This window comes from Pagrus pagrus, assembly GCF_965226575.1.
Source record: "Pagrus pagrus genome assembly, chromosome: 13".
NCBI lineage: Eukaryota > Metazoa > Chordata > Actinopteri > Spariformes > Sparidae > Pagrus > Pagrus pagrus.
Window position 1 is genome coordinate 6,657,889 of NC_140197.1, and position 27,140 is coordinate 6,685,028.

The 27,140-nt window shown below is 40.4% G+C and overlaps 2 protein-coding genes and 1 long non-coding RNA gene across 8 annotated transcripts in view; 2 read left to right on the top strand and 1 right to left on the bottom strand.

Moving 5' to 3' along the window:
* rbfox1 (RNA binding fox-1 homolog 1) overlaps window positions 1-27,140 on the bottom strand; it is a 433,204-nt gene that overhangs the window by 181,711 nt on the left and 224,353 nt on the right. For all 6 annotated transcript variants that reach the window (XR_014623865.1, XM_084370875.1, XM_084370874.1 and 3 more), the window contains exons 6-7: window positions 22,330-22,390; window positions 6,008-6,061 (exon numbers count right to left, since the gene is read on the bottom strand). Coding sequence is in view for 5 of the 6 variants with exons in the window: in XM_084370875.1 (XP_084227001.1) it covers window positions 6,008-6,061; window positions 22,330-22,390 (115 nt within the window). In the remaining variant the exon portion in view is untranslated. The remainder of the gene's footprint in view (window positions 1-6,007; window positions 6,062-22,329; window positions 22,391-27,140) is intronic.
* On the top strand, window positions 7,163-9,038 carry LOC311267687. Its single transcript, XR_014623866.1, has 3 exons — window positions 7,163-7,443; window positions 8,213-8,301; window positions 9,003-9,038. It is a non-coding gene; the product is annotated as an uncharacterized lncRNA (long non-coding RNA).
* LOC311267682 (uncharacterized protein) lies at window positions 9,050-15,009 on the top strand. Its single transcript, XM_084370879.1, has 9 exons — window positions 9,050-9,152; window positions 9,319-9,455; window positions 9,566-9,702; window positions 9,835-9,928; window positions 12,017-12,134; window positions 12,934-13,157; window positions 13,291-13,462; window positions 13,577-13,704; window positions 13,880-15,009. Exons 3-9 carry the CDS (start codon window positions 9,566-9,568, stop codon window positions 14,195-14,197), a joined length of 1,191 nt encoding a protein of 396 aa, XP_084227005.1. The 5' UTR covers window positions 9,050-9,152; window positions 9,319-9,455; the 3' UTR covers window positions 14,198-15,009.

Here is a 27,140-nt window from a genome sequence, read left to right on the forward strand (position 1 = left end):
CATATAGAGCATGACATTTTAAGAGACATGTAAAACAGCTCACCTAAAACTGAGAAGAATATGTGGTGAAACAAAGGAGCCACACAGACAAATAGGTATTTGATAGGAACTTGAAGGAAAAATCAAAAAATGTATAAAGATTTGCTTAAATTTTGAGTCATGGGAATACCCATGTCTCAACAGGAGGGATGGTATCCATAATACATTTCAAAACTATGAAGAAAAATGTGTGCTTTATGATTAATATGTTCTAAGCATAATGCTCCAGGTCGATTACGTCTAAAGCCAGGTAAATTCACCATGCAAAAAATTAAAACTATGTGTAATAACTGTTTTATGTACGACCACGATTGCATTCCTTATTGTAAGTATCAAGAGAGATTTTTGAATTTTACTGAGGAGGCAATTGGGCCATACATCAACACTTAGATAAGAGTAGTTTAATGGCATGGCAGAATAGGATGGTGTTAGACATGTTGTTGGCTGAATGTAGAATTTTTGGAGATATGTGTTGTAAGTTTATTCACAACAATACAACACCTGATGGCAGCACCACTAAGGTATTGAATGGATTAACCTCCCTATCTGTAGAATTGGCTGAAAATTATGGTTCGATGATGCTCTGACAGAATGGTTCCAGTGCATATTTGGAAAATGGGCAGGTTTTATAAAAGTTGATGATGTTATCTGTAGTTGTGATGATTGCTATTCTAATCACTTGTGGATGTTGTTCTATCCTTGTTTGAGAGGACTGTTACAGAGACTCATTGACACCGCTGTGACCAAAACGACGATGCTGTATGAAAGGGTCCCCACCATCGACAACCGAGGGGACTATGAGTGTACAGCACAAGAATATCTTACATTTGATTTGACAGATGATGATTTATATGGTAATCTGTTTGATGAAGACAAGGACACAACAGTTTAAAGAATAATTGCTGTTTATGTGTTTATTCTACTGAGTACATATTGAAAGTAACCCCATTTCTTTTTATTTCTTTTACGTGCAAGGAGTAGCTAAGTTAGGTAGGGACAGGTCCATATCCAAGTACGATGGGTTGACCAGCTTGGTGAGGATGCTTATGTTTTGTTTTAGGGGTAACATTGTAGTAAAACATTTTTGAACTTATGTTTATTCTTATAACTTCTGTGCCTTGATGGAGTATCTGTGTGTGGTTGCCGGGGCAGCGGAACCGTGAGAGAGTTTCCCTATCTAGAAGAATAATGGTAAACTAGAATGTTTTGAACTGCCTGATAGGGTTTTCGCTCTCACACTCCACAAAATTCATGTAATAATTATGCTTAAAATCAGCATAAACAGGAGGGATATGTGATGAGAATTTTGTACTACATGTAGAAGAATGTGAATTGATGTTACACAGCCCTCTTGAGAGAGACTGTTGGGTGTGAACTGTGACCTGTAGCTTGTGACCTCTTCTATGACCTTGTTTTATTACTTGTTTTGAAATTTGTTTTATGACCTAAGTAAGGAACCGACAGACACTGAAGGTAAACATCCTCCTCTCTGTAGGAAGGCTTGAATATAGTGATAACACACCCAGAGTGAGAGAGAGAGAGAGATAAATACCCTGATTTCCTCTTTAGACAGCAGTCTTCACTTTGTAACTGATCTGTGTGTTGCTCTGTGAATGCTCCTCTTGTACAAGATTAAAACCCTTGTTTGAACTTTGAGCTGACTCCGATCTCCTTCCTCCAGTTCTAAATGAACGCAGAATTATTTTAACATAGCCCACAATTGTACTAACTATGTATTGAAACAATGTCTCTCTACCAGTCAGGTGATGGAAATAATAGACTCCATCCTGAAAATGGACGACGAGTTACCTACAAGAAAAGTCAAAGCGCTTCTCCTAAGAAGGCACAATATAAACATAAGATTATGCTCAGTGAGAAAAGCAGTCCGTCATCTTGGCTGGAAGTTTGGGAAGCCCAGGTACTGTAACACATCTCATTTTACAACATTTAGGCTATAGTTACCACTGTGATAATCTGGCACTAAATGTAGATTTACAGTAACATTTTGATATACTTATTCTGGTTACAGATTCGTTCCAATGACTCGGGATAAAAACAAAGAGGCACGTCTACGTCAAGCACAAGAATGGAAGGCTGCTGGTGAGAAGTTCGACAACGTTTTCTTCACCGATGAGTCAACTGTGGCACTGGAACGTTTTGCATTGAAGTGCTGGAGAAAGACAAACTACACGGGCACGGCAAAGCCTAGAGTGAAACACCCAGTCAAACTGCACGTCTTGGGCGGAATTTCGCGTTGTGGCCCCGGTCCGCTTGTCATTTTCGATGGTGAGTGATGAAGAGTTTGAAGCATGTATATGTATATAGTATAGCCTATGTAAATTAAAATGTTGAAATAAAACATTATTTAACCCACAGGTATTATGGACCGACACTTCTACGCGGAGGAGATCATCAAAAAAGTGGCCAGTCCATACCTAAGAGAGCAGTTCCTTATGCCCACACACAGATTCTTCCAAGGTAGCCTAACAATCTCTTTTTCTAACAATCCTTGCCATGCGTACAACAAAAACAATGTGATGATGATTAGGCTGCTCTGATTTATCCTTTGCTATCCTTTTTTTTTTTTAGACAATGATCCCAAACACACTGCATGCAGTGTCAGAGACTGCATTCAGAACGAAGGGATCAACTGGGTGAAAACACCAGCAGAGTACGTTAGTTATTATCGCAATATAACCTAAATAAATATTCGGGATAAATAAATAGCAGGAAATAACAGTGCTGACTTGTCCATGTATTTCTTAGGTCGCCGGATCTGAACCCGATCGAGTTAGTCTGGCCTTCAATGAAACGCTACATTCGCTGTGAGGCCAAACCCAGGAACAGAGATGAACTGATCTCTGCGATAGAGTCATTCTGGAAATATGAACTCACGAAAGAGGTCTGCAACAAATACATTGATCACTTGGGCAAAGTCATCAAGCAAGTGATAACATTAAAGGGAGCACCAACTGGCATGTGACTGGCAGTCAGTGAACATTACGGCCAAGGGACCCCTCCTGCAGGGTTGGGGGAGGGGGGTAGATCCAGTGGTTTAGTCTGCGTGATACGCCAGTATACGCCCTATACTCGCTAGATTTCGTTTGTTTTTACCTGTTTCCATTGTCAATCCTAAGCAAATATTTATTATAGCAGCAAAATGAAATGCGCAATAGTAAACCCACATTAGGTTCTCAAATCAGCTGCCACTCTGCAGGGACGGCGGCCCGGCGGAGAATTAATGCTCATTTGCTCATGATTTGCTCAAACTTGGAGCCATATGTGATCATAATGATGATGAGAAAAGAAAACACATTAACTAAAGGTACTGCCTATACTGAGATTCGAACCCATACTAGCGCAAGATTCTGCTTACTGAGGGAGCTGCTCTACCAGGGGAGCTATACAGCTGACACACATCAGCGTGTGGACATACGTGCTGCTGTCGTGTCTTCAACCTAAAAACTGATCTTTATAACTGTTTTCGTTGAGTAAAAATCCTCTCTGAATTATGGAACTGATAAAAATCATTTCTTAAATGCTTGTATGGACGTTGAAACTTCTGTAGGCTGTGCGTAATTGTTTCTGCCTCCGCTTAGCCGTGGCTGCAGCGAGCGAGCAAAATCACAACCTCAGACGTCTTTAGGGTCTTTGACGTGTGCACAAAAAAAGACCACAGTTAAACATAAAAGCAAAACGAAAACAGATAAACATAAAATGGGAATATCACAGATAAATACAAAATACAAAGAATAAGACCTTAAAAGACATTTAAAAGGCTTCACAGTGAGTTGTTGATGATGTTGATGGCGGATGAGATGAATGATTTTTTTCACTAAGTTTGTCCTTGCTAGAGGGACCCTGTAGCGGCAGGCTGAAGGAAGGAGTTGGAATGAGGTGTGGAGTGGGTGAGGTATTATTAGCTACATTCTTGTATTTAAGCAACAACGAATTGCGTAATTGTTTCTGCCTCCGCTTAGCCGTGGCTGCAGCGAGCGAGCAAAATCACAACCTCAGATGTCTTTAGGGTATCAGATATTTTTATAGGCTATTCTTATATTTAAGCAACATCCAGTCAGGCCGTGATATAGGCTCACGGAGGCGGACTGGGACAATAATTCAGATCGGCAATTTTACCAGTAAACAGTGATATACAGTAGGCTCACGGGGGCGGACTGGGACAATAATTCAGGTCGGCAATTTTACCAGTAAACAAATGTTCCTTAAAAAACAACTAATGTCCATATTTTAGCTCTACTGTAAAACAAAGAAAGCACAAGTGATTATCCAAGGTCACCCAGATAATTGAGGTGTCCCACCGCTGTGAAACAGTCAGTCTGAATCAATCTGATACGGTTTAGCAGTCCCCCTCTCCATTCACTCTACCTGTAGCCTGAAACAGCGCCACTCTCCATTGCAGCTACATTGTGGTCAAATGTGGAATTGTCCCAAAATCGTTTGAGCTGCAATTCAGTACTATGCTTCCACCTAGTGGCTACAGCTGTCACTTACATTTCACGCGTTGCGTGAATCTCGCTCCCCGCGAGTGAAATGGCCACTTTGAAGTAGTACCTACTGTACACACATCGTAACGCATATATGATAATCCATCATATTGATTTAGCAAAGGCTTCATTGAAAACAAATGGACAAGGAGGAGGGTAAGCAAAACAGTTGAGTAGTGACCCGGCAAGAGGTTGTTATGGAGAAATAAATCCGGACATTCATTCATCTTACTTGCATTACTTGCTGCTTCATTTAGCTGCCACGAGCAAATAAATAGGCTGATTTGGTGTAAACATGATAGCAATTTTAGCTCACAATGCTAACATAGAGGCTAATGTCTCCGTCAAACAAGTAAACAAGTGTTGACAATATCGCAGAGACAGAAATTGTTTCAACGCCATCTAATAACACAGAGAAAAACTAACGAAAGCTTTCGCAGTCATAAGCCAGCATCGGCATAAAAGTTATCTGTGTCATAACATCCACAGTAAAGATGAAATATTACCTGTTCAACAAAAACTCCGCTGCATCAGCATCGCTTTTCAGGTCCATATCTTCACGGAGCTCTCGCCACCGTTCAAATGATGACCCAATATTTACTCGGGTTTGAGCCCTTTTTATGTCGCATCTCCACTTTGTCTCTGCCTTTTCAGTGACAGACTTGCGCTTTCTTTCAGCCTTTGCCGATGGGACAAGCAGAGGCCGCTTGCTACTGTTGCTCTGTTTTCCCTCCATACCTGAATTGCTCAGGGCCAAACAAACCTCTTGCCCGCTTGTAATTTCAAATGCGAAAGTGGGTTGGGACGAGGCGTGACCAGGAGCAGGGGAGTGAGCAAGGGGATTGGATGGAGGGTCCGAGAGAGAGTGCAAATTTGAGCAAGGGGAAACTCCCATCCGGACCGGATGGCTGCTTTTGGTCAATTTCTTTGCAGTTTTGTAGGTGCTAGAGAGAATGGATATATTTGGTTCCTTTTGCTCTTCACATTGTGTAGGGCGTACTATTGGACCATAACCACCATCTAAATAATGTTAATAATAATAATGGTCAATCTTTCACATCGTAGACCATAGCTTTAATGCCCATGGTTAATAACAGCGTGGGGGGTAGGGTGGTGGTTAAGATTCTGGGGAGGTGAATGGTAGGATAGCCTAGACTGAAGATGGCTTGAGGTTGGCTGTAGGGGTTGCAAAATGTGCTTGTTTTGTAGCAGAGATGACAGTTTGTTGTTGCATGTGTGCGACTCAGCATACTTCTCAGGCTTAAAACAGACTTTGCCTGGTTGCATGTTGCTCTGAAGGTAAAAGGAAACGGCAAGGTGATGGAGGTTAAAATGAGTGGGGTGGGGGGCTGAGGAGAGGGAGAAAATTAAGATGTCGAAGAAACTGAAGAACAAACAGATGAGGAGGTAGAAGATAGAGACAAAGGAGATGGTGACACATGGAGAAGGGCATGTCCTCCTACCTGCATAGAATTCTGGGCTGTAGACAGCGCTGACCACTGGATTTAGCTTCCAGCCTAAAACAAGACAGACAAAGACAAAGAGACAGAACAAGAAAGGTGTTTTATTGTGTTTAGTTTATGTCTGGTATGTTCTGACTCAACTTTCATCTCCCTGGGAGTGTATTCAGATAATTAGAACACAAGGTCATATGAACTTTTAATAAACAGAGCATTTGTAAGTCCTTGACATGTCAGTTGCCAAGACATTGTATTTTGTCTGCAATTTTATGCAGACAATACTTTTTTTATGCAGCTAACTTTCAATCATCAAGTGCCAAATACCATTTGACTCAGGGGAACCTGTTTCACTCTGGCTCATTTAAAAATCCTAATTGTACATGTTTAGTCTGGGAATAGATACATTTACCAGACCATTTACCATGTAGATGTGTCCAGAAAGGAATAAACAGAAAGGTAAAGTTGAGAGTTACATAAACCTAACCAAACATTGAGAGAAAACTGAAAATAAATGGAAAATAATAAGTGAACCTTGTGAAAAGTAAACAGTATAAATATACATCCCTGTTGGGATATGTACCCTAGTCACCTGAATGACAACAACATGATTGTCATTTGCAAAGATGGTCCCGGAACCACATTACAATTCTATTCTATTCTATTCTATTCTATTCTATTCTATTCTATTTTATTCTATGTCCTGGGAACAACAGCAACATAGTAATAGCAGATACACCTTGGTTCAAGGGGTACTCCAGTGCTTTAGTATTACATTTCCATAAAGTTGGCGGACAGATTTATAATTGAATTAGCAGAGGATGTAATAGAGGAGAGGGTGTAATATCCTCCCCTTCTATGAGTGAAGCTTTGAGCACTAATAAAATCAAAGCAAGAACCTCAGGGACCATGCTAGCATGTGTATGATAAGTAGGTATAATGCTCATTAAGACCATTGTACATATTCCCTTTCTTAGGTTAGTGTGCTAGCAAGCTAACATTTGCTAATTAAAACTAAACACAAAGAATAACTGAGACTAATGGGAATGTCATTCATTGTGCAGGTATTAGAATGGATGTTAAAAAAACATAATCAAAATACAGTTTTTGGTGATGGTACCAGTGATGGTACTACACAGGAAAAACAGGAGAGTAATTTTTCCAGAGTGCAGAGTATTTTCCTCCGAAATAGTCGAATTTAATCAGTTTTGACTATAATTATTACTCGCAGCCAATAGAGTAGGAGCAAAAATACAGATTAAATTCTACTGGAGTAAAACAGCATGAAACCACACCCACTAATGTTCCAGTTAAGTTTCGTTTCTGCCGCCATTACAAATCTCTTGCATGAAGCAGCAGCAGCAGACACCTGAGCAGACCAGGCGGGCAGCGAGCTACATCCTTGGCAGCGACGACACGGACGAGAAGAGAAGAGATGTCAGGTAAGTTTACTGTAACGTTAATTAGTTAACTTACTGTATGTAAGATGAAAGTTTTGACCGACATTCCCGCTGAAAAGCACCGTTAGTTGCTAACGTTAGCATTTGACAACGCAAATTGTGCAATTGTGCACATTAATTAATTATTAATTGCGCTTTTAGTGGTTTATAGACGGTATTAATGCCAAGCGACTCGGTGTAACGCCTGTATTAACGTAAATTATCAACGGAGCAGTATCAGTTATTCTTAACAAACATTAGCAGGCGTTGCTGAGCAGTTGCAACACGTGTATTTGACTCTAAACAGAGGAGAGCGCTGGAGAAAGACGTTTTTAACTGTAGTTTGGTCTGAATTTTGAGCATAAACTGCATTCATTTGCTGCAGGTGGACCAGAATGTAATTGTGCTCCCTTTCTGGTGCAACACGTGTGTTTTACTCTGAACAGAGCTATATAGAGCAGGGCTATTCAATTAGCAGCTGCAGGTCAACTTGACACATGCAATGATTGGCTTTTTGTTTTACCCCCACAGAAACCCCTCAACAATACAGTTATTTCTTTGACCAGGATTTTAACTTAAGTTATTAAGTTACTTTTTGGCTATATTACAGCATGAGTTGCACAGAAAATGGAAATTCAGAACTTAAGTTTTAATGTTAATTAATGGAATTGTTGTACTGTCTTTTAACTTGTAATTGTTAAAACTACTAAATTGCTGTGTATATTTTTGATAATGTAAATGAAATACATTTTCTTTGTGTCTTGTCATTAAGGATGCAGGCTGTACGAGTAAAGTACAAAGATCGCCAGAAGTACATTTGTTATGAGGGGCAACTGACCTTCAAATTGTTTTTGGACTGTGGTGAGTGAAAAATTTCACAAATTTTGCAAAATAACGTCTGGCAGTAGTTCTCAACTAGTCTAGTCTCAGGACCTACATTGGTTCTTGACCATTAAGTCGTGACCCAAACACTAAAATAGTGCAGTAATACACAATGGGCCGGATCTACTAAGATCCTAAATTGCTTGTACTAATCTGCTTGCGCAATCTAGAAATTTGCATGTGGGGTTGAACCGCGGTTTGCGGGTGATTTATTAAGAGTGATTGCGTAAATTACAACAGGTGCAAAAGTGTTGGAGACACGCCTATTTAAAAGAGGGTTTAGCGTGTTTCATGGTTTTCAGCACGGCGAGTTTGAGAGAGCGAAAGCGTAAAGTGAACCTTTTTTGCGCACTGTTAGTAAATCAGTTTGTACATTTTTGTGCGTGTGCAAGGAGTTTGCACACGTTTTACTACACGCAAACCTTTAGTAGATCCGGCCCATTGTCTTTGTGCACTATGAAATTAAAACATAAATTCAAAAAAGTGCAACTAGGGCTAAAAACTCAATGAAATAGAAAGGCAGTTTAAATTATAAAAAGACAGAAATGTGGAAAGTGGCCCTAAAATGCCATCATAAGAAAATGTCTGAGATTTTTTCCCCCTATAGTTACCATTTTAATGTCTATAACAACACACATCGAATTTGTCAGTAAGCTTGTGCAATTTTCTTTTGTCTTTAGTTGCCAAGAAATTTGACATCCCAACTCTGGACTTAACAGTCTATGATGATTCAAAGACTGAAGTTGACGAGGAGGTGTTCGAGTTTCTTGTAAAAAAACAAGACCTTGGTGTGTTGGAGATTTGTTTACCCCAAGACCCAAATCCTGATGGTGAGTTTCTTATATAAGTTCATAGCCTTATTTTCATCTGTACAATCCAGGCTAATCTAACATGTTCTAAATATGTGAGTCAAGTAGATCTCATTTTTATATTTTGAAATTATCTTGGTTTCTCTGCTCTTCTGCACCACCCCTTAAATCTTAACATGATTGCTAGATTCGTGGAGCTCTTCTGCAAGCAACTCCTTTGCTAATAACTCCAGTGGAGACCATGAGGGGGACTCTGATGACTCCATCATACTGCAGCATAGTCCTGCGACAAGACAGAGAGCTGACGATACCAGTCGAGCTCAAGTAAGCTCTGCAGAATTACTTTCAGCAAGTTGACAAGTTGAAGTTGACAATTCCAAAATTCTTACTGTCAGTTAAACAGATAATTTTGTCCATTTTTTACCCTCTCTTAGATGATTGAAAACATTCTGAAGAACAAACCTGGAGGAGAGAGGATCATGAGCGAGTATGCTCGGACAAAAAGCCTAACAGATGTCAGAAGACGTGATATGGTCAAGATATTGGTTGCACATATGACAAGTGAACATGGGTATGTTGAATAATTTTAGCTACACTATATTTTGACTTGACTTAGTGCAGTACAGCATCCCTGTTTTTACAGATTTGAATCTCAGTACATTCAGTTAAGAGTGTGTGTGTCTGTGTGTGTGTGTGTGTGTAGGACAAGTCCTCCAAGGCGTGTTAAAGAAGACTATGCAAAGGGCATCACTACCTTGTTCCCATATCTGGCTGATCCTTGGAGCAAGTTTGGCCATGTAAGTACATTAATAAACTTATTTACTCCTCACTTCCGTGTAAATCTTTTTACCTTCTTCGCAGAATGTAAATATTTAAATTGTCGACTTACTGTTGTTGGATGATATTTTAATTCAGTGAAAGATCTGTTAACATTTCTGTGCCCACCATTTACAGTATGCCATCTCTCCTATAAGATCTAATCTGGTGGTAATTGTGGGAGCCATCTCTGTAAGTTTCCTGCGTAGTAATGACCTTGGGTGGTGTGTGCACACTTCATTGACATCTGGGTGATGGGTGTGTCACTGTGGGTGTATTCACTGTGGTTGCAAGTAGTTGCACTCCCCCATTCACCACTGATTCATTAATTGTAATTAGGGCTGCCACGATTAGTCGACTAGTCACGATTACGTCGACTATTAAAATCGTCGACAACTAATTTAATAGTCGACGCGTCGTTTTTTTTTTAAACTTTATTTTCTCTCTCAAAACTGCTGCGGCACCTTCCACTGCAGCGTCTGCCTTTCTGTCCTTGACACACATGCGCAGTAGTGGTAATCTGGGTCAGCCGTGGTGTCACCTGAAGTTATACCAGACGGGCTCTCTGGTATCATGGCTACCCGGCGGCAACGGAGCTCAAAAGTGTGGGAGCATTTTAAGAAAACAAAAGAAAAAAGTGTGCAATGCAATATCTGCAAGACAGAACTCGCCTTTCACGGCAGCACAAGTGTGATGCACGAGCTCCTGAAAAGGAAGCACGTTGTGGCTGACAACGACGATGAAGAGGGACCGTCGTCTCGTTAAGCTAACTGGCTAGTTAGCTGCTAACATTAGCGTAAACAGAGAGCTAACTTACTACTTACTCATATTGATAGCTGTAAACGTTAATATTAGCGATGAAGATTTGATTCATTAGCCTTAGGAACAAGAGCCTTGTGCAGTTTGGGATGATATAGAGTCAGAGTGTAGTAAAGTTGAATACAGTTGTAAGCACTGAGCACAAAATGCACTTTTGTTATATTTAAGTTAGTGAGACCAAAACTTCAATAATAACAGGGTTTCCCCCAGTGTATCATAAGCCTGGCAGGCCGCCAGGTCTTACTTGCCCCCCCGCCAGGCTAAACATTGTTTATTTATTTTAAATCAGTCTTGCGCTCCATCAACACGTGATCAGGTGTCTTTTTCATCACCTGACAACGTCACAACTTTGTCGCGCATAACGGGACATGTCATGTCCCATCATGCTCATCAGACCGCTGCTTCACCAGCTGACCGAGAGTAACGCACCAAGTCGACGTCGACCTCGTAGCCGTTACCGTGAGCCGAGCCGCGGCTCTAGAGGCTCAGCCAGCTGCTGCAGCGGCTAGTAGCTGTTAGCTGTTAGCACGTCGTCCCCTGCGGTGTCAGAGCTCCGGACTTCTGTGAGCCGAGGTGCTTTCACCAGATGTGAACATGACCCAGTGTTTCATTGTTCAGCTCGTACGGTTCGCATTTACACACGTTTGTTTTCTCTGGTCCAAACAGTAGATTACAGAGTATCTTTGGTAGATCCGTGATTGTCACGTTTCCATGACGACTGACCGGAAAAAGACGCGTGATCATGTTCACGTGACTCCAGATTGTAAAAATCTCTGAGGAAAAAAATAAAGTTTTAAAGTTTTCTGGGGGAAACCCTGAATTCCTTAGGTCAGCCAGTGCCTTATCCGTTTACTCAGCTGTTTGCAATTTATGCTACAATTGTTTGTTGCTACAAGCATATTTCATTAAAGGTTTAATGAACTATCATCTTAATTGTCTTCATTTTTAGTTAGCATATACCTTAAACACTTAAAGCTGAAAGCTAATGATTGTTATATAAGATCAGCTGCATGCTGGTGCGATAAACTGTATGTTATACATTCAATTTACGTATGATCCGATTAGTCGACTAATCGAAAAAATAGTCGGTGATTAGTCGACTATCAAAATAATCGTTTGTGGCAGCCCTAATTGTAATTGGCAACCATTCAATTGCCCAGCCCTAATATTTGGGATTACCACTTTAAGGAGATAAATGAACACATTTTAACTTTCTCATTCAAAACTGAATAACATTTTCTTTACTTTAGGAGCATTTTTACAATGCAGAAGACGGTAGTGGGTATCTGGCATGGCGACTGAAATTTGTTCAAAAGGAAGCATCAGAGGGACAAAAGAAGACCTCCCGTCAGTCACCAACACTAATCGGTAGCTATGTGACATTGATTGTAGTTGGACTTGGAAGTCTGATTCATGATGTTTATATATTTAAACTACTGCACAAGCAAGTGTTTGTTTTTTTTCAGTCTTACTGTTTTAGTCGCTCTTATTGTGTGTCTGAAGCAACTGAATCCTACTTTTCATCTGATGACACAACTGCATGTTTGGCCTTCCTTTCTGAGTGTCCGAGCCTTGTTTCATATATCTTAGGAGCAGGGTTTCTGCTGGTGTCTAAGAGTCTTTAAAATGTATTGGATTATGAAGTACTTTTATGAAGTTTGACTCTCACAAATGTTTTTTTTTAAAAATACATTCTATTGATCACACTCTTAACAAACCATAACATAATAAAGCAAACTGTGCAGTGCAGCCCAGTCAGAATTAGTACACCTAGCTAGTGTTAAATTTAGGGGAAAAAATTCAGTTGAATATTCTTTGAAGTTATAGTCAATTTGCAAGAAAAAAACTTTGATATTCTCAGAGTCAGTTTTTTTTTCTCACAGTTTCAATGACTAATCTCAGAATAATAGACCTTTGTTTCTCTTAAATTTGCTGTCAGTATTAATATCAGAATACTTCTTCTTCTTTTTTTTCTCTGAATACTCCCACCACGTGCACTTCATTATTATTTTTTCTTCAATTGGTCTTAGGTCTTAAATTATGTTCATAAAGTCTGAAATTGAACTTCCTTAAACCTGCAGAAACCCTGAAGGACACAATATAGCGTAATTTACTTGTATAGAGCAGACAAATCCAGTAATCTGTAAATGTCCCACCACTGTTACAGGTGGTCCAAAGGCTGAGAGAGACCCCCTCAGAGAGGAAAGCTGGCTAATGACAGAAAACCTTTGTTGTGAGGCCATTGCATTGATGAAGCATACAGCTGATGAAGCAATTGTCAAGGAGAAGATGAAGCAGACTTTCACCTATCGCCAAAAGATGGTTCATGACCCAGTGAAGTCCTCTGAAATATTCACAGCATTTCCAAGATTCCTAGACATAGCAGGAATGGTATGTGCATCTTTAACTGCCTTGCCTTGAAAGTGTCAGGCCTTTTCTAATATCCTGGTTATGGTTCTAGTATATCATGATAGTGGCACTCCATAATGTTTACTGTTCTGTCTTTACTTATTCTTGTCTGCAGATTGAGCAGGATTTTAGTCTGATGTTTGGTGATGCCATCTCTGCAAAGTTCCTGGAGAAGTGGCCGACTGTCTACAAGCAGAAAGTCCTTAAACAAAGCCGTGGCCTCACACAGACAGCTGAACTTCAAGACCTGGTTCAAAATGCTGAATCCACAACAGAAGTGGAAAATGGTATGTTGGAATAAAATGATTATACTAATGAAGGGAGAGCTGTTTTTGAAAGCCATATGAATAACTGAGCTTTTTGTGAAAATATGTTTGCACATTTTTGCTTTACATTTTCAGGGTGGGACAGTGACATGTCATCCATTTTGATCCTTCTCCACCTTCTGCCACCATCACCTCAAGGCCGCAAGAGACCAGGAAAGCTCTCAGCCAGACATGCCAGTGACCATGTTGTGAAGTTCATCAAGGTGAGGTTACAGTTCAAGTAAATGATATTGCCCTCAAATGATATTGCCCCCATTCCTAATCCTATTAAACATTTTTAAAGATTGTGGTCAAATCTTGGTGAGATCACTATCTTTTTTTTTTTTGCAAACCAAGGCTCATTTTAATGTAAACACTAATGAAGTTCTCGTGTCACAGACTGGGACCAGCATCGAGGGGCATCTGGACAGCATCACAGAAAGCCTTCAACCCTACCTGCTTGCTGTGGGAGCCCAGAGGAGTGTGATTCACAAGTACTTCATTGTGATTGACAAACATGCCATCCCTTGTAAGTCACCAGACTCTCTTGCCTGTTTTGATGAGCTTTTCAAAGCTCATTTTGTCTTCAGCACCTCATACAACCTGGATCTGGCAAATGTGTACAACTTCTTGCAAACCGCCATTTATGAAATAGATGTTGCTACCACTAAAGTCAATCCCAGAGTTGCAGAGTTGAGAGCTCGAATGCTGCATTGAGTTGAGACTAAAATGTTGTGCTTTGTTTGCAAAAGCCCTCAGCAAATGTTAATTCCCTGATAAAGCACCTAAAGTTGATCCACAGGCTTTGTTCAGGAAAGACACTTCGTCTTAAATGTGGTCAGGCTGGTTGTTCACAAGTTTATGGCACTTTTTCTGGGTTTAGAAAGCATCTCAATAAAGCACATGAACCTTGTTCCGATCCTGGTGAAGGCCCATCTAGATCTGAAGATTTCTCAGTTAGTGATTTTGATGAAATATGTATTGTGCAGGTTTAGTTGTTTGTCTTAAAGTCCAATGTGAGATGCCAGTTTTTCACAAAATCCACCATGTTGTTGTCAAAGATGAGATGTTACTGTTAGTTACTTTTGCACTACAAACAATATGTCTTGATGAGCATTTTAATGCATTCAAAGTAGTGTGTACAACTGAGGGACCTCATGTGGTTAATGTTAAAGAGCTGTTCTGTTACAAAGCATTTGACATACAGATGTCATACAGTCGTGATGATTCAAGCTTGTTTATTGTACCATACCGTTTCCTGTGATTTAAAAAAATGACTCCAAGATGGATTGCAATGCAATTTTGGCATTTTTTGTTTTATTTTTATTTATACTGTATGTATTATTGAAGGCTGACTAGAGGCCAAAATTGTAATTTACAGAGGCCATAATTTATTTTTCTGGCTTGTATTTTTCTGGCTGACTTTATGTATTTTATTGTATTGTTTTTTAAAGAATTAAAGTGTGTAAATTCAAATTTCTGATGTATTGATCTTTTAAGTTTAGATAATCTTCCAGAATTGAGTTATAATGCTACCCTGTATCGAGTAAAATACAACTCCATATCGAGTGAAATACAGCTCTATATTGAGTCAAATACAACTCTATATCGAGTCAAATACAGCTCTATATCGAGTTGTAATTGACTCGATATAGAGTGAAATCCAACTCTATATTGAGTCAAATACAGCTCTATATCGAGTCAAATACAGCTCTATATCGAGTTGTATTTGACTCGATATAGAGTGAAATACAACTCTATTTTGAGTAAAATGGCAGGAGAGTTGTTTTCATTTTATACTACACTGAGTAAAATATCATCATGTAGAGTAAAAAACAAACACTGAATAGAGTAAAAATTACTCTGAAAAATTTACTCAGCAATGAGAGTAAATTTTACTCTATTTAGACTGGGACCAAATATTATCTTTGTCAGAGTAAAATTTTATTCAATTTGAGTAAAATTTACTCCGATAAATTTACTGTGTAGAATGTAGAGAATCTGACAAGTCGTTATCATTTCATCGCTTCCTGTTTGATCAGCAATTGACACTGGGTAGTGAGAATCAGGATGGACATGAGGCCAAATTTCAAGGTAAAACAACATATTTGATAACCAATTAGCTACCTCCCTGCTAACAGCTAACAGTGTACCCTGGCAGTGTTTTGCAGGAATAAGCAGTGATCCTTGACATAGACATTGGCTGATTGGCAGCATGTTGCTCCAAAACCTGTATGTACCTGTCTGCATTAGTGGTGCCCTCACAGATGTGCAAGTTGCCTAAACCATGAGCACTAAACCACATACCATCACAGATGCTGGCTTTTGAACTTTCCACTGGTAACAATGTGGACAGTCCATCTCCTCTTTAGCCTGGAGGACACAACATCCATGATTTCCCAAACCAATTTGAAATGTGGTCTCTACTCTGCTCAAACCACAGGATGCTTTTTTCTACTTTGTGGCGAGTCTGCCGCGGCGTCGTCATCAGTGGCACCACTAATTTTGCTAAAAAAAACAAACTCCAAAAGTCACATTTGGAACTATTTCGGCTTAAAACAAGGCACAGACGGTAAAGCGATAGACGATGGCCATCCACTGCAGGTGCTGCCACCAAGCTATAGGAGCCAAAGGAGGGAACACGTCCAACCTTATGAAACACCTGCAGTGTCGTCACCCAGACTTATATGTGGAATACCAGGTTAGTATGCCCTGTTTATTTTCTCATTGGCTAATATTAGGCTATATGCTCCGTGTACAGGCTGAGGAATGAAGAGTTAAAGGATGTCACAGTATAAAGCACCTAGAAAATGCATACAAATATAGTTTTCACAGGGAATCAGTTCCTGTTTATTGTATTGTAGATTTTTTTAAAGGACAGTGGATTTGTTATCCTAAGTTGATTATTTATATTAGTTAAACATAAATTAATGTGCAAAGGAAACTGAATGATTATTTAATTTCAACCATATAAATTCTAACTTCATTTATTTGTTTTTTATTGCTTATATGCTTTTGTTCATGTACTCTTGCTGACCCAGTTATGAACTAAAACCATTAGGACCATTAGGCTAATTCATGTTATGTATTTCCCACCCCTTATTTCAGAGAGAGCCATCCAACCCAAAAGGGAAGCAACCCATGGCCAAGACCATACCTGAAATGTATGAGCAACAGAGAAAATATCAGCCAACTTCAAAGGAAGCCACAACATTGAACAGAGCAGTGGCTGAATTCCTATGTTTGGACCAAATTCCAATATACACAGTGGAAAAGTCGGGCTTTAAGGAATTGGTGAAGAAATTAAATTGTAAATATGAGCTTCCTGGGAGGAATTTCTTCATGTATAAAGAAATACCCAGGCTTTACACAGAAACAAGAGAGGCAGTTATGGAGCAGCTGTCAGGACCCAACAAGTACTTCTCCTGTACTACTGATCTGTGGACCAGCAGGGCCATGGATGCCTACATGACCATCAATGTGCAGATGATAACAGAGAGCTGGGAGATGGATGCATGGTGCTTGGGGTGCTCTGAGATGAACAGTGACCACAATGCTGAAAACCTACTGGAAGCCCTGGATGAAACGATGGAAGACTGGAATATGGACAAAAACAAGATGTCAGCTGTCACTACTGACAATGCATCAAACAACATAAAAGCCTTTTCACAAAGATACACCTGGATACCATGTTTTGGACATAATCTCGATTTGGCCACTGACAAAGCGCTGGCTATCGACAGGGTGTCATCCGCATTATCCAGACTACGGAAAACTGTCTCTGCTTTTTCCAGGTCACCAAAGATGTCCAGGCTACTGCTAGAAAAACAGACAGACTTGGGTCTACCTCAGAAAAAGCTGCTTCATGATACACCAACATGCTGGAGCTCTGGTTATGACATGGTAGAGAGGTTCTTGGAGCAGCAGCAGGCTGTTAGTGCTGCCCTGGCCACCGAGAGGAAGAAATGGCATCTCATGCCTAGGGACAGTGACATCACCACACTTGAAACAGTGAAGGAGGTGCTTGGACCACTGCGACGGTTCACAGATGTTCTCAGTGGAGAGAAACTCCCCACAATCTCTGCAGTTCAAGTGGTCATGTGGGACATATCCTCTTGCCTTGCTGCATCTGAAGGTGATGCCCCCCTGTGTCGTGAAATGAAGGAGAAAGTTCTAGAGGATCTCAACAAAAGATACGCAGACAAGGATTTACAGATTATTCTTAACTGTGCCACATATCTTGATCCTCGTTTCAAAGACACCTTTGTGGCGATGACACCTGAGGTGAAAGAACGTCTCATCAAGGACATCGAGGAGCAGGAGACTCTGCAACACACTGAGCCTGAGGCTGAAGTTGATGTAGATTCACCAGAGAAGCGGCCAAGAACAGACATGCAAAGGCTCCTCGCAAGCGTCAAAACAAAAAAGAAAGGAGAGGTCAGTGCCCCCCCCTGCTCCCCCGGATCTGGGGAAAGGATGACCGATACACTGCAAATCCAACATGAGCTTGATGTCTATGCCAGAATGACAGAGATCAGCGGAGACAACAACCCTCTTGAGTGGTGGAAATTAAATTCTGGGACTCTGCCACTCCTCTCCCAATGTGCACGAAAATACTTGTCAAATCAAATCAAATCAAATTTTATTTGTATAGCCCAAATTCACAAATCACAGTTTGCCTCAGAGGGCTTTACAATCTGTACAGAGACGACACCCTCTGTCCTTCGACCCTCGATTCGAGTGAGGAAAAACTTGCCCCAAAAAAGGCCCTTTTAACAGGGAAAAAATGCGGAAGAAACCTCAGGGAGAGCCACAGAGGAGGGATCCCTCTCCCAGGACGGACAGACGTGCAATAGATGTCGCATGTACTTGTGCATTTCAGCATCCAGCTGTGCCTCTGAACGGGTGTTTAGCACTGCTGGAGGGATCTGCACCCCCAGACGGGGCAGATTAGATCCAGAAAGATTAGACATGCTTGTTTTCATTTCCAAAAACCTGCGTGAAATTAAGGAGAGGTGTAACAGGAGTAATGTAGACTCTGTCTATATTGTATTCTATACATTGTTCAGAATATACTGTTCAGTATTTTGTTAAGTTATTATGTATAGAATTGAGCTACAGTTCAATGAAGTAGCCTTTGATATGCCTTTGCATAAGTTCTGTCCTTTAAGTTAAATACCTCAAAGTTTGACTAGACACACAGACACGCAGAGAAAAGACAAGTGGATCTGAATTTATTTTTTTTCAATTTTAACTTTTTAATAAATGTTATTCATAAAAATATTTGTTTCAGTCTAATTCCTACTTCACCAGTGTTATGTTTATCATGCACCAAACAACATTATAAGAAATTAATAAGTATTTATAACTTGTACAAATACATTGCAGTTCATAAAAATAATAATAATAAAATAAAAAGGCTGCAGTATCGCGATAATACCCGGAACTGTGATACTTTGTCTGGTATAGTATCGTGGTTACTCATTTTGGTATCGTGACAACTCTAATTCTAAATGCTGTATCGTAGAGGAGTAAAAGAATCCATCTATGTCAAACTGGAACGATCGTCTTTGACCAGAGAAGGTGAACTACAACATTACTTATCACCCACCTACAATGCCGTACTGAGTTCCCTCTCCAGACAGCTTAACAACCATTCACACCTGGGCTCACCTAGCCCTAGCAATCCACATGATGGCCGATTTTTAAAATCATCATTCAATCGTCATTGGCGGTAACGACTCCTAACTCTGAGTTCACGTGTCCTCAACAACTCTGTAAGGACACTCCCACACGGAGTTTAAAAGCCTGCAACTCCCCTCCAGTTAGTTAGAACCGAAGAAGCCTCTTGGATGAGATGCGAAACGGCTTCAAGAAACTGAAACACGTCCAGTTGCCTAGGATACAGCACTTAGAATTACCATAACCTGGATGACTGAGAACATTAACAATTTGTGCTATATGTGTAAGTGGCTGGGGTGGAGGGGTGGGATGCATTGAGGGAGGGCCATTTGCTGATACCCCAGAAAATCTCTCTCGTGTGAACAAGACTTTATTGTGCTATCACAACATTATCTCGTGTTCACCAGGAACTGTTTTGTTTTTTTAACCCATGTCCTCCGCGTAGTGCTGAGGGGGAGTTAAAAATATTATATAATTTGTAAAATCTAATCTGTTGTTGGGTGTATAAGTGAGGGACAGGAGGGGGATTACAGGGCACTGGTGGACAACTTTGTGGAGTGGGCTGGACAGAATCACCTGCGGCTGAACATCAGCAAGACCAGAGAGATGGTGATTGATTTCAGGAAGAACAGGAGGACGGCTTCCCAACCTCTGCGCATTCTGGGACAGGATGTGGAGGCGGTGGAGGATTATAAGTACCTGGGTGTTACCACCAACCACAGACTGGACTGTAGATCTAACACTGAAGCTGTTTACAAGAAGGGGATGAGCAGACTATACTTCCTGAGGAAGCTGAGATCCTTCAATGTGTGCAGCAAGATGTTGGAGATCTTTTATCAGTCTGTGGTGGCAAGTGTACTTTTCTTTGCTGTGGTGTGTTGGGGAAGCAGCATCGGAGCCAGCGATACCAATAAACTCAACAAACTCATTAAAAAGGCTAGTGCTGTGATCGGCTGCAAACAGGACACTCTGGAGGCTGTGGTGGAGAGGAGGACACTGAAAACTGTTATCCATCATGGATAATCCTCTCCACCTTCTCCACCTCACACTGGTCAGACAGCAGAGCACCTTCTCCAAAAGGCTGCTACAGCTTCGCTGTCATAACAACAGGTACAGGAAATCTTTCCTGCCACAAACCATCACTACATACAATAACTCTCTCACCTCTGCCTGACAGAGAGATCTCTGATCTCTCTACTGTTTTTTACTTTATAACATGTTTACATCTGTACATTCCAGGTTCTTTTCAGTCTATTTTTATCTATTTATATTACCTGTGGTTCTTTAATGCACACTCATATGTACATTTTGGTTCTGTTTTTGCACATTCATAAGTATATGTTGGTTCTGTTATTGCACATGTATAGGAATTGTGTATTTCTTGTACAGTTGCATAGATTATTATTGTTTATAGTATAGTTTGCACTGTGTACATACATTGTATATATCTTGCTTTCTATTTATGTTATGTACAGAGTGTTTTTGTTTTTCTTTCCCATTGCTGCTGTGACAAAAGAATTTCCCAGTCTGGGATCAATAAAGTAATTCTATTCTATTCTATTTTCTGACATTGATCAAAATAAAAGGACTGTTGAATGCCAAAGTAAGAACATATTTTTATGTATGTATATTTTTAAGTATAAGTTGATTACAATAGCAAAATACAAAATATATAGATGTCTGGTTAAGCATTAGCATTAATTTCAGCCGTGATAGTGGATAGGTCTTTATTAGCTTTACACTATGGACACTGAAAATTTTCCCCATTTTTATCTACAAAACTGTTTAAACTCTGCCACGTTGCATCGTCAGTGGACAGCCTTTCTCTCATCCAGCCACAGATTCTTGATAGATCTGAAGTCTGACTGTGACACTACAGGACTTTAACGTTGTTGTAACTGAACAGCTCATGCATATCTTTGGCTTAATGCGTGAGACATTTGTCTGGTGAAAAACAAATCATATATGCATCAGGGTTTCTACCAGGATTTTACTGTATATGTACCTGCATTATTTTTTCACATACTCTCACAAGCCTATCAAAGCCTGCTATGGAGAAATATCGCCACAGAATGAGGCTGTCATCTCAATGCTGGAGAGGAGAGGCTGTGTTATTGATGCAGTGCACCAAACACGGAGTTTCGGTATGATGATGAAAAATTCAGTGTCGCACTCATCAGAACACCGAAGCTTCCCCAAGCTGATTTCAGACTCTCCCTTGTTCTTTCTCAAACCAAGAATGGGTTGTAATGAATAGTCAGACATTATACCATCGCTAGCAGACTGCCGTATCAGCATGATTAACATCATTACCATGGATAAAGATAGGATGAATATTAGCATGGATACAAATAGCATGTATATTAGTAGTGATAGTGATAGGTCTTCTTGTGTAGTAAGGAGCTGCAGAGTATATTTATGGTCAAACTGTAACCTGTACTGTACACTTACTGCCACCAGACAACTTCTGTGCTAAACATTCTGTCTGCTCCAGTGACTAACAGCTGTCTGCTCTGAGCTCAGCCACCAACCGTCACTTTACACTCACTCAATACAAACTGGCCTATTCTTAAAAGGAGCCACGTCACTCTTTTAACACCAGAAGCCAAGCTTTGTGGATGACAAGTCACGGATTGTAGTCCATTTTGGCGACAGCTTAATTTTTTTCACTTCAAGCACAAAATTAAGTTATGTTCTAAAACATTGTCAGGAAAGATCATAGAAATACCAAAACACACAGAAAATGTCCAGATGGAACTCTTGACAGGAGCACCGTTTTGTGCAGTTTGTGTAGCAAGGAGTACTACATGCTTAAAGTATCACCTCCTTTTAAAGTTTAGAGTTTCCACTCATTTGTTGATTCACTTATCCACCAAAATCTATTTTGCATTGAAATCATTGTAAATGCTTTAGGCAAATACTGGTATGTGCACTTGATTTTGGTTGATTAATCACAAAGCTTGTAATCAGTTGGATTTTGTAATAAATTTAGATCACTTAGTTTACATCTGTTTTCATTTATCAATATCAAAAGTTATTTTTCTGTTGATTAGTGTCAAAAAAAGCAGATTAAACCTGTGTTGATTTAAAGATGGACAATCAATGAAAGATGAAAATTTACAAGATTAATCTTTTCATATGCATTGTAAACATTGACTCAGCCTTACCATTTGCATATGGGTTGACAGTCTTCTTATTTGTCATTACTCGGGCTGTTGCATTGTTGACCTACAGCAGATAAAGAGGGGTCCATGAGTTATGACACTAATATTTTCATAGTAAGTACTATACTTGTAAGAGTAAACTTGCATGCATAGTTTCCTAATGTAATAAACAAAGAAAGCAGTACACTGTATCATGGCAAACACCCATGTCATTTGTGTGTTTTCAAAATTGCATTCAGAAACACTTAAAAACACATCCAAATAAATATTTACTCCATTTGCATATTTTCTTTCATATTTTATGACGTTTCCAGCATGCTCTCCCCAATAATAGTGACATTTCAATAACATACAGACGAACGAAACGGAAAAACAGATGCACTTGGCAAAATTATTTTTTTGTAAATGTATAGATGCATGCGGTGAGGAGGAGGAGGGAGAGAAAAAAAACAAAGAAAATGTTGTTGAGGGCAGGGGCGAAGAGAATATGTTGGGAGCATTACGCAACATCAAGTCAACCTTAAAACGTGAGAAGAACTGTTGTGACTAAAGCAACACAAAGCATTCACTCTCAGACACCAGCCTTTCAATTCATTCCAAGAATATTTATTAGGATTAAAAACAACCAAAGAAATGAGATGTACTCAAATTAACCAACCAAGTCAATCAATCAGCCAATCAAATCATTCCATATTTAAACAACAGCTAACAGGGTAAATTAAAATAAGGGTGCATTGTCTTGTAAAATCAAATAAATTAAGAAGTGGGTTTCCAACAGTCTCAGATAGATGTGCAAACAAATTCATATCTCAGTCAGTATCGCTCGCACACGCAGTTTCAGGAGAACACTTAGTGAATGGACACGCACGCCGACACGCAAGAAAATATGTATGTCAATAAACAGCATCAACTCAACCACAATTCAAAAAGAAATGTCAAGTGAGTTTTAGCGTTGCAAACGTTCCAAAGAGAGAGGAAGAGAGGGAGGAAATGCTGGCAGAATGGCTTGCTTGCCCACACTTACCAGTCCCAAACCTTTTGGCCCCGCCCACGTGTTTGTGTACTGTTACCGTTGTAACTGTGTTGGATGGGGCCCTAAACAAGCTACTGTTGGAAGGATGGTGGGGGAGGAGGAGATGAGAAAGGAATAAGCAGCATCTTACTCAGGAGGCCAAGAAAACTTTGCAATCATTCCACTGCACAAACTCTCTCTTTCAGCTCTTTCTATACAAGCAGCTAGCTGGTTTCTTAAAGCATAACTCTGACCATTTTGTTCAAAGAAGGTGTCTTCATCCATCATACTGATTGATCTGGACTAAAATCATCTCAGTTGCCTCACAACAGAGATAATCACATATTGGCTCAGTTCTCAGATAAAGTCCTAAACAACCAGTAAACACTTTGAAGGCACCCAGAGCGTGTTTTTTTCAAGACATAGTTTTTATTGATCTGCAAGAATGCACGCGTGTGTGCAAAAATGTGTAAATGAATGTAATCTTAAATCACATACAGTTTTTATGTTACCTGGGCCATTGCCAAAGCAATTCTTTTTCAAAGCAGGCACACTGGAGCCACACCAGAGGGATATTATGGATCCTGCTGCTTTTCTTGCAAGACCTGCCCTACTCTGGCTCTGATTGGTTGCAATCATTGGTTAAGTTTTGAGATAACTAATGAGTTACTAGTTTGAGTCAAGCATAGCCTTTATTATGTGTAGTTTACTGGTGGTGCTGATGAAGTGGTTTATGATCTGTAGCAGCATCTCTGCTCTGGATAGCCCATAGACACCAAAATGTTTTCACTCCCATCTCATCAAATGTAGCACCTTGGTCTTTGGCCACTTTCACACTGCCTTTTCAAGGCGGCATCTTGCGGCGATATTCCGCTTCGCTGTCTGTGTGAAAGTTACAGAGGTGGAATGCGGGGACAGTCTCATTCCACCTCTGATCCGCCAGCGGAGGTAGTATTGGAGCCGCAGCAGAGGTGAGACGACCTCTGTGTGTAAGGGTAAGCCGGCAGCGAGGGACAGGGGTGAGACGTTCTGATGGCATTCACAGTCTGACAACTAAACAGATCCTTCACTCATCAGATAAAAGAGAAATGTCCCACACTTCAACCCAACGGACAAAGTTACAAGACTAAACAACAGTAATGTAGCAGAAGGCAGTGTCTTCAGTAACCTTAATGAGGAAAAAAATATCAAATTTATACTTGGACAAGTCGCTGTGATTCTGTCTGTCCAACCGACTCTTAGTCACGCTTCCGCCCAAAAAGCAGATGGCAGCTCCCGCAGTTTAGTGGCAATGATTGTATGCCGTGATTTCTTTTAACTCACAATGTCTTTTTGGCCTTCCACTATTGTGTTGCTGTAGTTACTGTCTCTGGCAACTTAAATATAAAAAAACCCACCAAATTGAATGAGGAAAATTCACTGCGACAGTCAGCTCTCCTGACCGAGACTTCAGTGAACTCTCCTGCTAGCAGCATCGTCTGAAGGACCCAGCACTACCTGTTTGAGCCATCAGAGCCAGAAACTGACTCCAACACTGATAGTGCTCAGCCTCAGTCTCCATCAGAATGGTAATTTATTTCCCAGTAATTTAAACCCCAGTCTACATATAATTCCTTGTCATATCTATATTGGTGCACATAAAATATTACCTGTGGATTATCATTGTGCTGTCAGATGGATTCGCTCAGGGAATCAGGCCAAATCATGTCAAATCATGGCATTACGTGCCCGCCACCGACAGCAGGTGCTCTCTCTCCGGTGGCAGGCACGTAATGCCGGTGGCCGTGATGGTAGCAGCCGCTGTCGGCGGGACGGAGAGGCTCCAAGCCGGGGACGGAGAAGATCATGGCAGGCACATAATGCCGGTGGCTGTGCTGTAACTATCGGGGGTAAAGTGGACCCTGCAGAGACTGGTGTTGGTGGTGATTTTTCTCTCCACAGTAGCTCCTCTTGACAACATCGATCCACCATTTCCTTACGTTGTCTCGGTAGGAGACTTAAATAGGCTAACTGAGCCGTTACCCTGGCCTGCACACTGTGGCATCCAGGAAAGATGCATGAGCTACGTGGAGACATGACTGGTTAGCTAGCTGCAGACTAGCATAAGCGATGCTATCCGAGACTCGAGCTAGCGGAAAACCACCGAAGCTAATGCGCTGAACGTATTTATACCGCTTCCGCAGCAGGGCGGGGTTTATGCTAATCATAGCCGCGTTACATAACGGGGCTATGATTTCTGACCTGCCCATTAAATCCTGAACACAGAAATGTTGAAACACAGTTTGGCAGCCTAGCTCCATAATTAAATTCTAAATGGTTGAATGGCTTTTTACATGTTTTAAGGAAATACATTTATAACCTATTTAATGTGTTTAGAAGAAAATGGCTGAATTTGCTTTACACGGACTTTAAAAAAAAAAAAACACATATCAATGCTATGATGTGTACCGTCATACCGTCTGTTCAGCATCTGAATAATGACATCTGCAAGCAGAACTGTCAAAAAAAGATGGGGAATCACAGGTCAATGTGAGCGTTCAGACCAACTTCAACCCTGCAGGAAATTATGCAGCCTCCTTAATCATTTGAATGAGGTCAGTCTGAAATCACACCAGTGGTGCCAATGCAAAGAGCTGTGACAAAAAAAACTGCAGGGTTGCTAAGCAAAAAGTTGAACTTGGCTTGCAGGACTATAATGTAATGTCAACCTCGAAGGTGATGCTTGTCACACCACGGTGAGGGGTGTCTTGTCCTGGGTTTTTTGTCTCGTGAACTTCCTGTTTTATTTTGAAATGTAACTCTCCTCTCGTTTCAGGTCACTTGCCCTTCCTCATGTGCCACCTGTCTGACGTCTCCCCTGATTCCTAATTGTTTCCACCTGTGTTCCCTCACCTGATGTGTCTTATAGTCTGCGTCTCCCTTTGTTCTGTGCCAGAGTGTTTGTGTTTGTCACGCACCACAGCCCTCGTCCACAGCCTTGCTCAAAGCCACGTTTCCAAGTTTGTATATCTTATACTTTTCCTCTTAAATGAGTGACTTTTTGTTTGTAATTATTTCCAGTAAGATTCTAGACAAGTTATTAGTCCTTTTGTTTGCCTCCATTGGAGTGATTTTTTTGTTACTAGTTTTCATAGCCAAGATTGCCAGAGTAGTTAAGTTATTAGTTCCTTTTGTTTGCCTCCATTGGAGTGATTTTTTGTTACAAGTTTGCATAGCCGAGATTGCCAGAGTAGTTTAGTTATTGGTCTTTTTGTTTGCCTCCTTAGGAATGATTTTCTGTTTCTTTCCTTTTTCTTTGAGGTCGTTTTGCCTCATGTTTTGTAGAACTGTTTCTTAGCCTACAGAGTAGTTAGATGTTTCAAAGCCTATTTGTTTGTCACGTCGTTTAAGAGTGTAAGTTGAGAATACAAGTTTCACAATAAACGCCTGCTCTAATTGCTCCAATACTGCTCCTGAGTCCTCCTTTCAAGTCCAGGTCTGACAATGCTGTGGTCAATTAAATACAAGGACATGCAGATTCCATGTAGATAACTCTGTAATAAGAACACAGTGTTTGTATCGTCTACTCTATGATTGTAGAGATGAAAGACAAAACAATTGCCACCATGATAACTTTCAAGAGCTGTAAAATCCTGTCTCTGAGCATTATAAATCATTGTGCATCGTTTTTGGGGCTCATGGATCTGTTATTCAGACTGGCCTCCCTAAATTACAGTTCTTTTCTTTTCAGGTCTCTCTCTTGGATAGCCAAAGGGCAGTAGGGCTCTAGTTATTTCTTACTTTTCCCCCCCCCTTTTTTAAC

Coding starts and splice junctions, on each gene's coding strand:
- LOC311267682 (XM_084370879.1), top strand. CDS start 9,566: ATGATTGAAAACATTCTGAAGAACAAACCTGGAGGAGAGAGGATCATG. Junction 9,703..9,834: donor CATATGACAAGTGAACATGG/GTATGTTGAATA, acceptor GTGTGTGTGTAG/GACAAGTCCTCCAAGGCGTG. Junction 12,135..12,933: donor TCAGTCACCAACACTAATCG/GTAGCTATGTGA, acceptor CCACTGTTACAG/GTGGTCCAAAGGCTGAGAGA.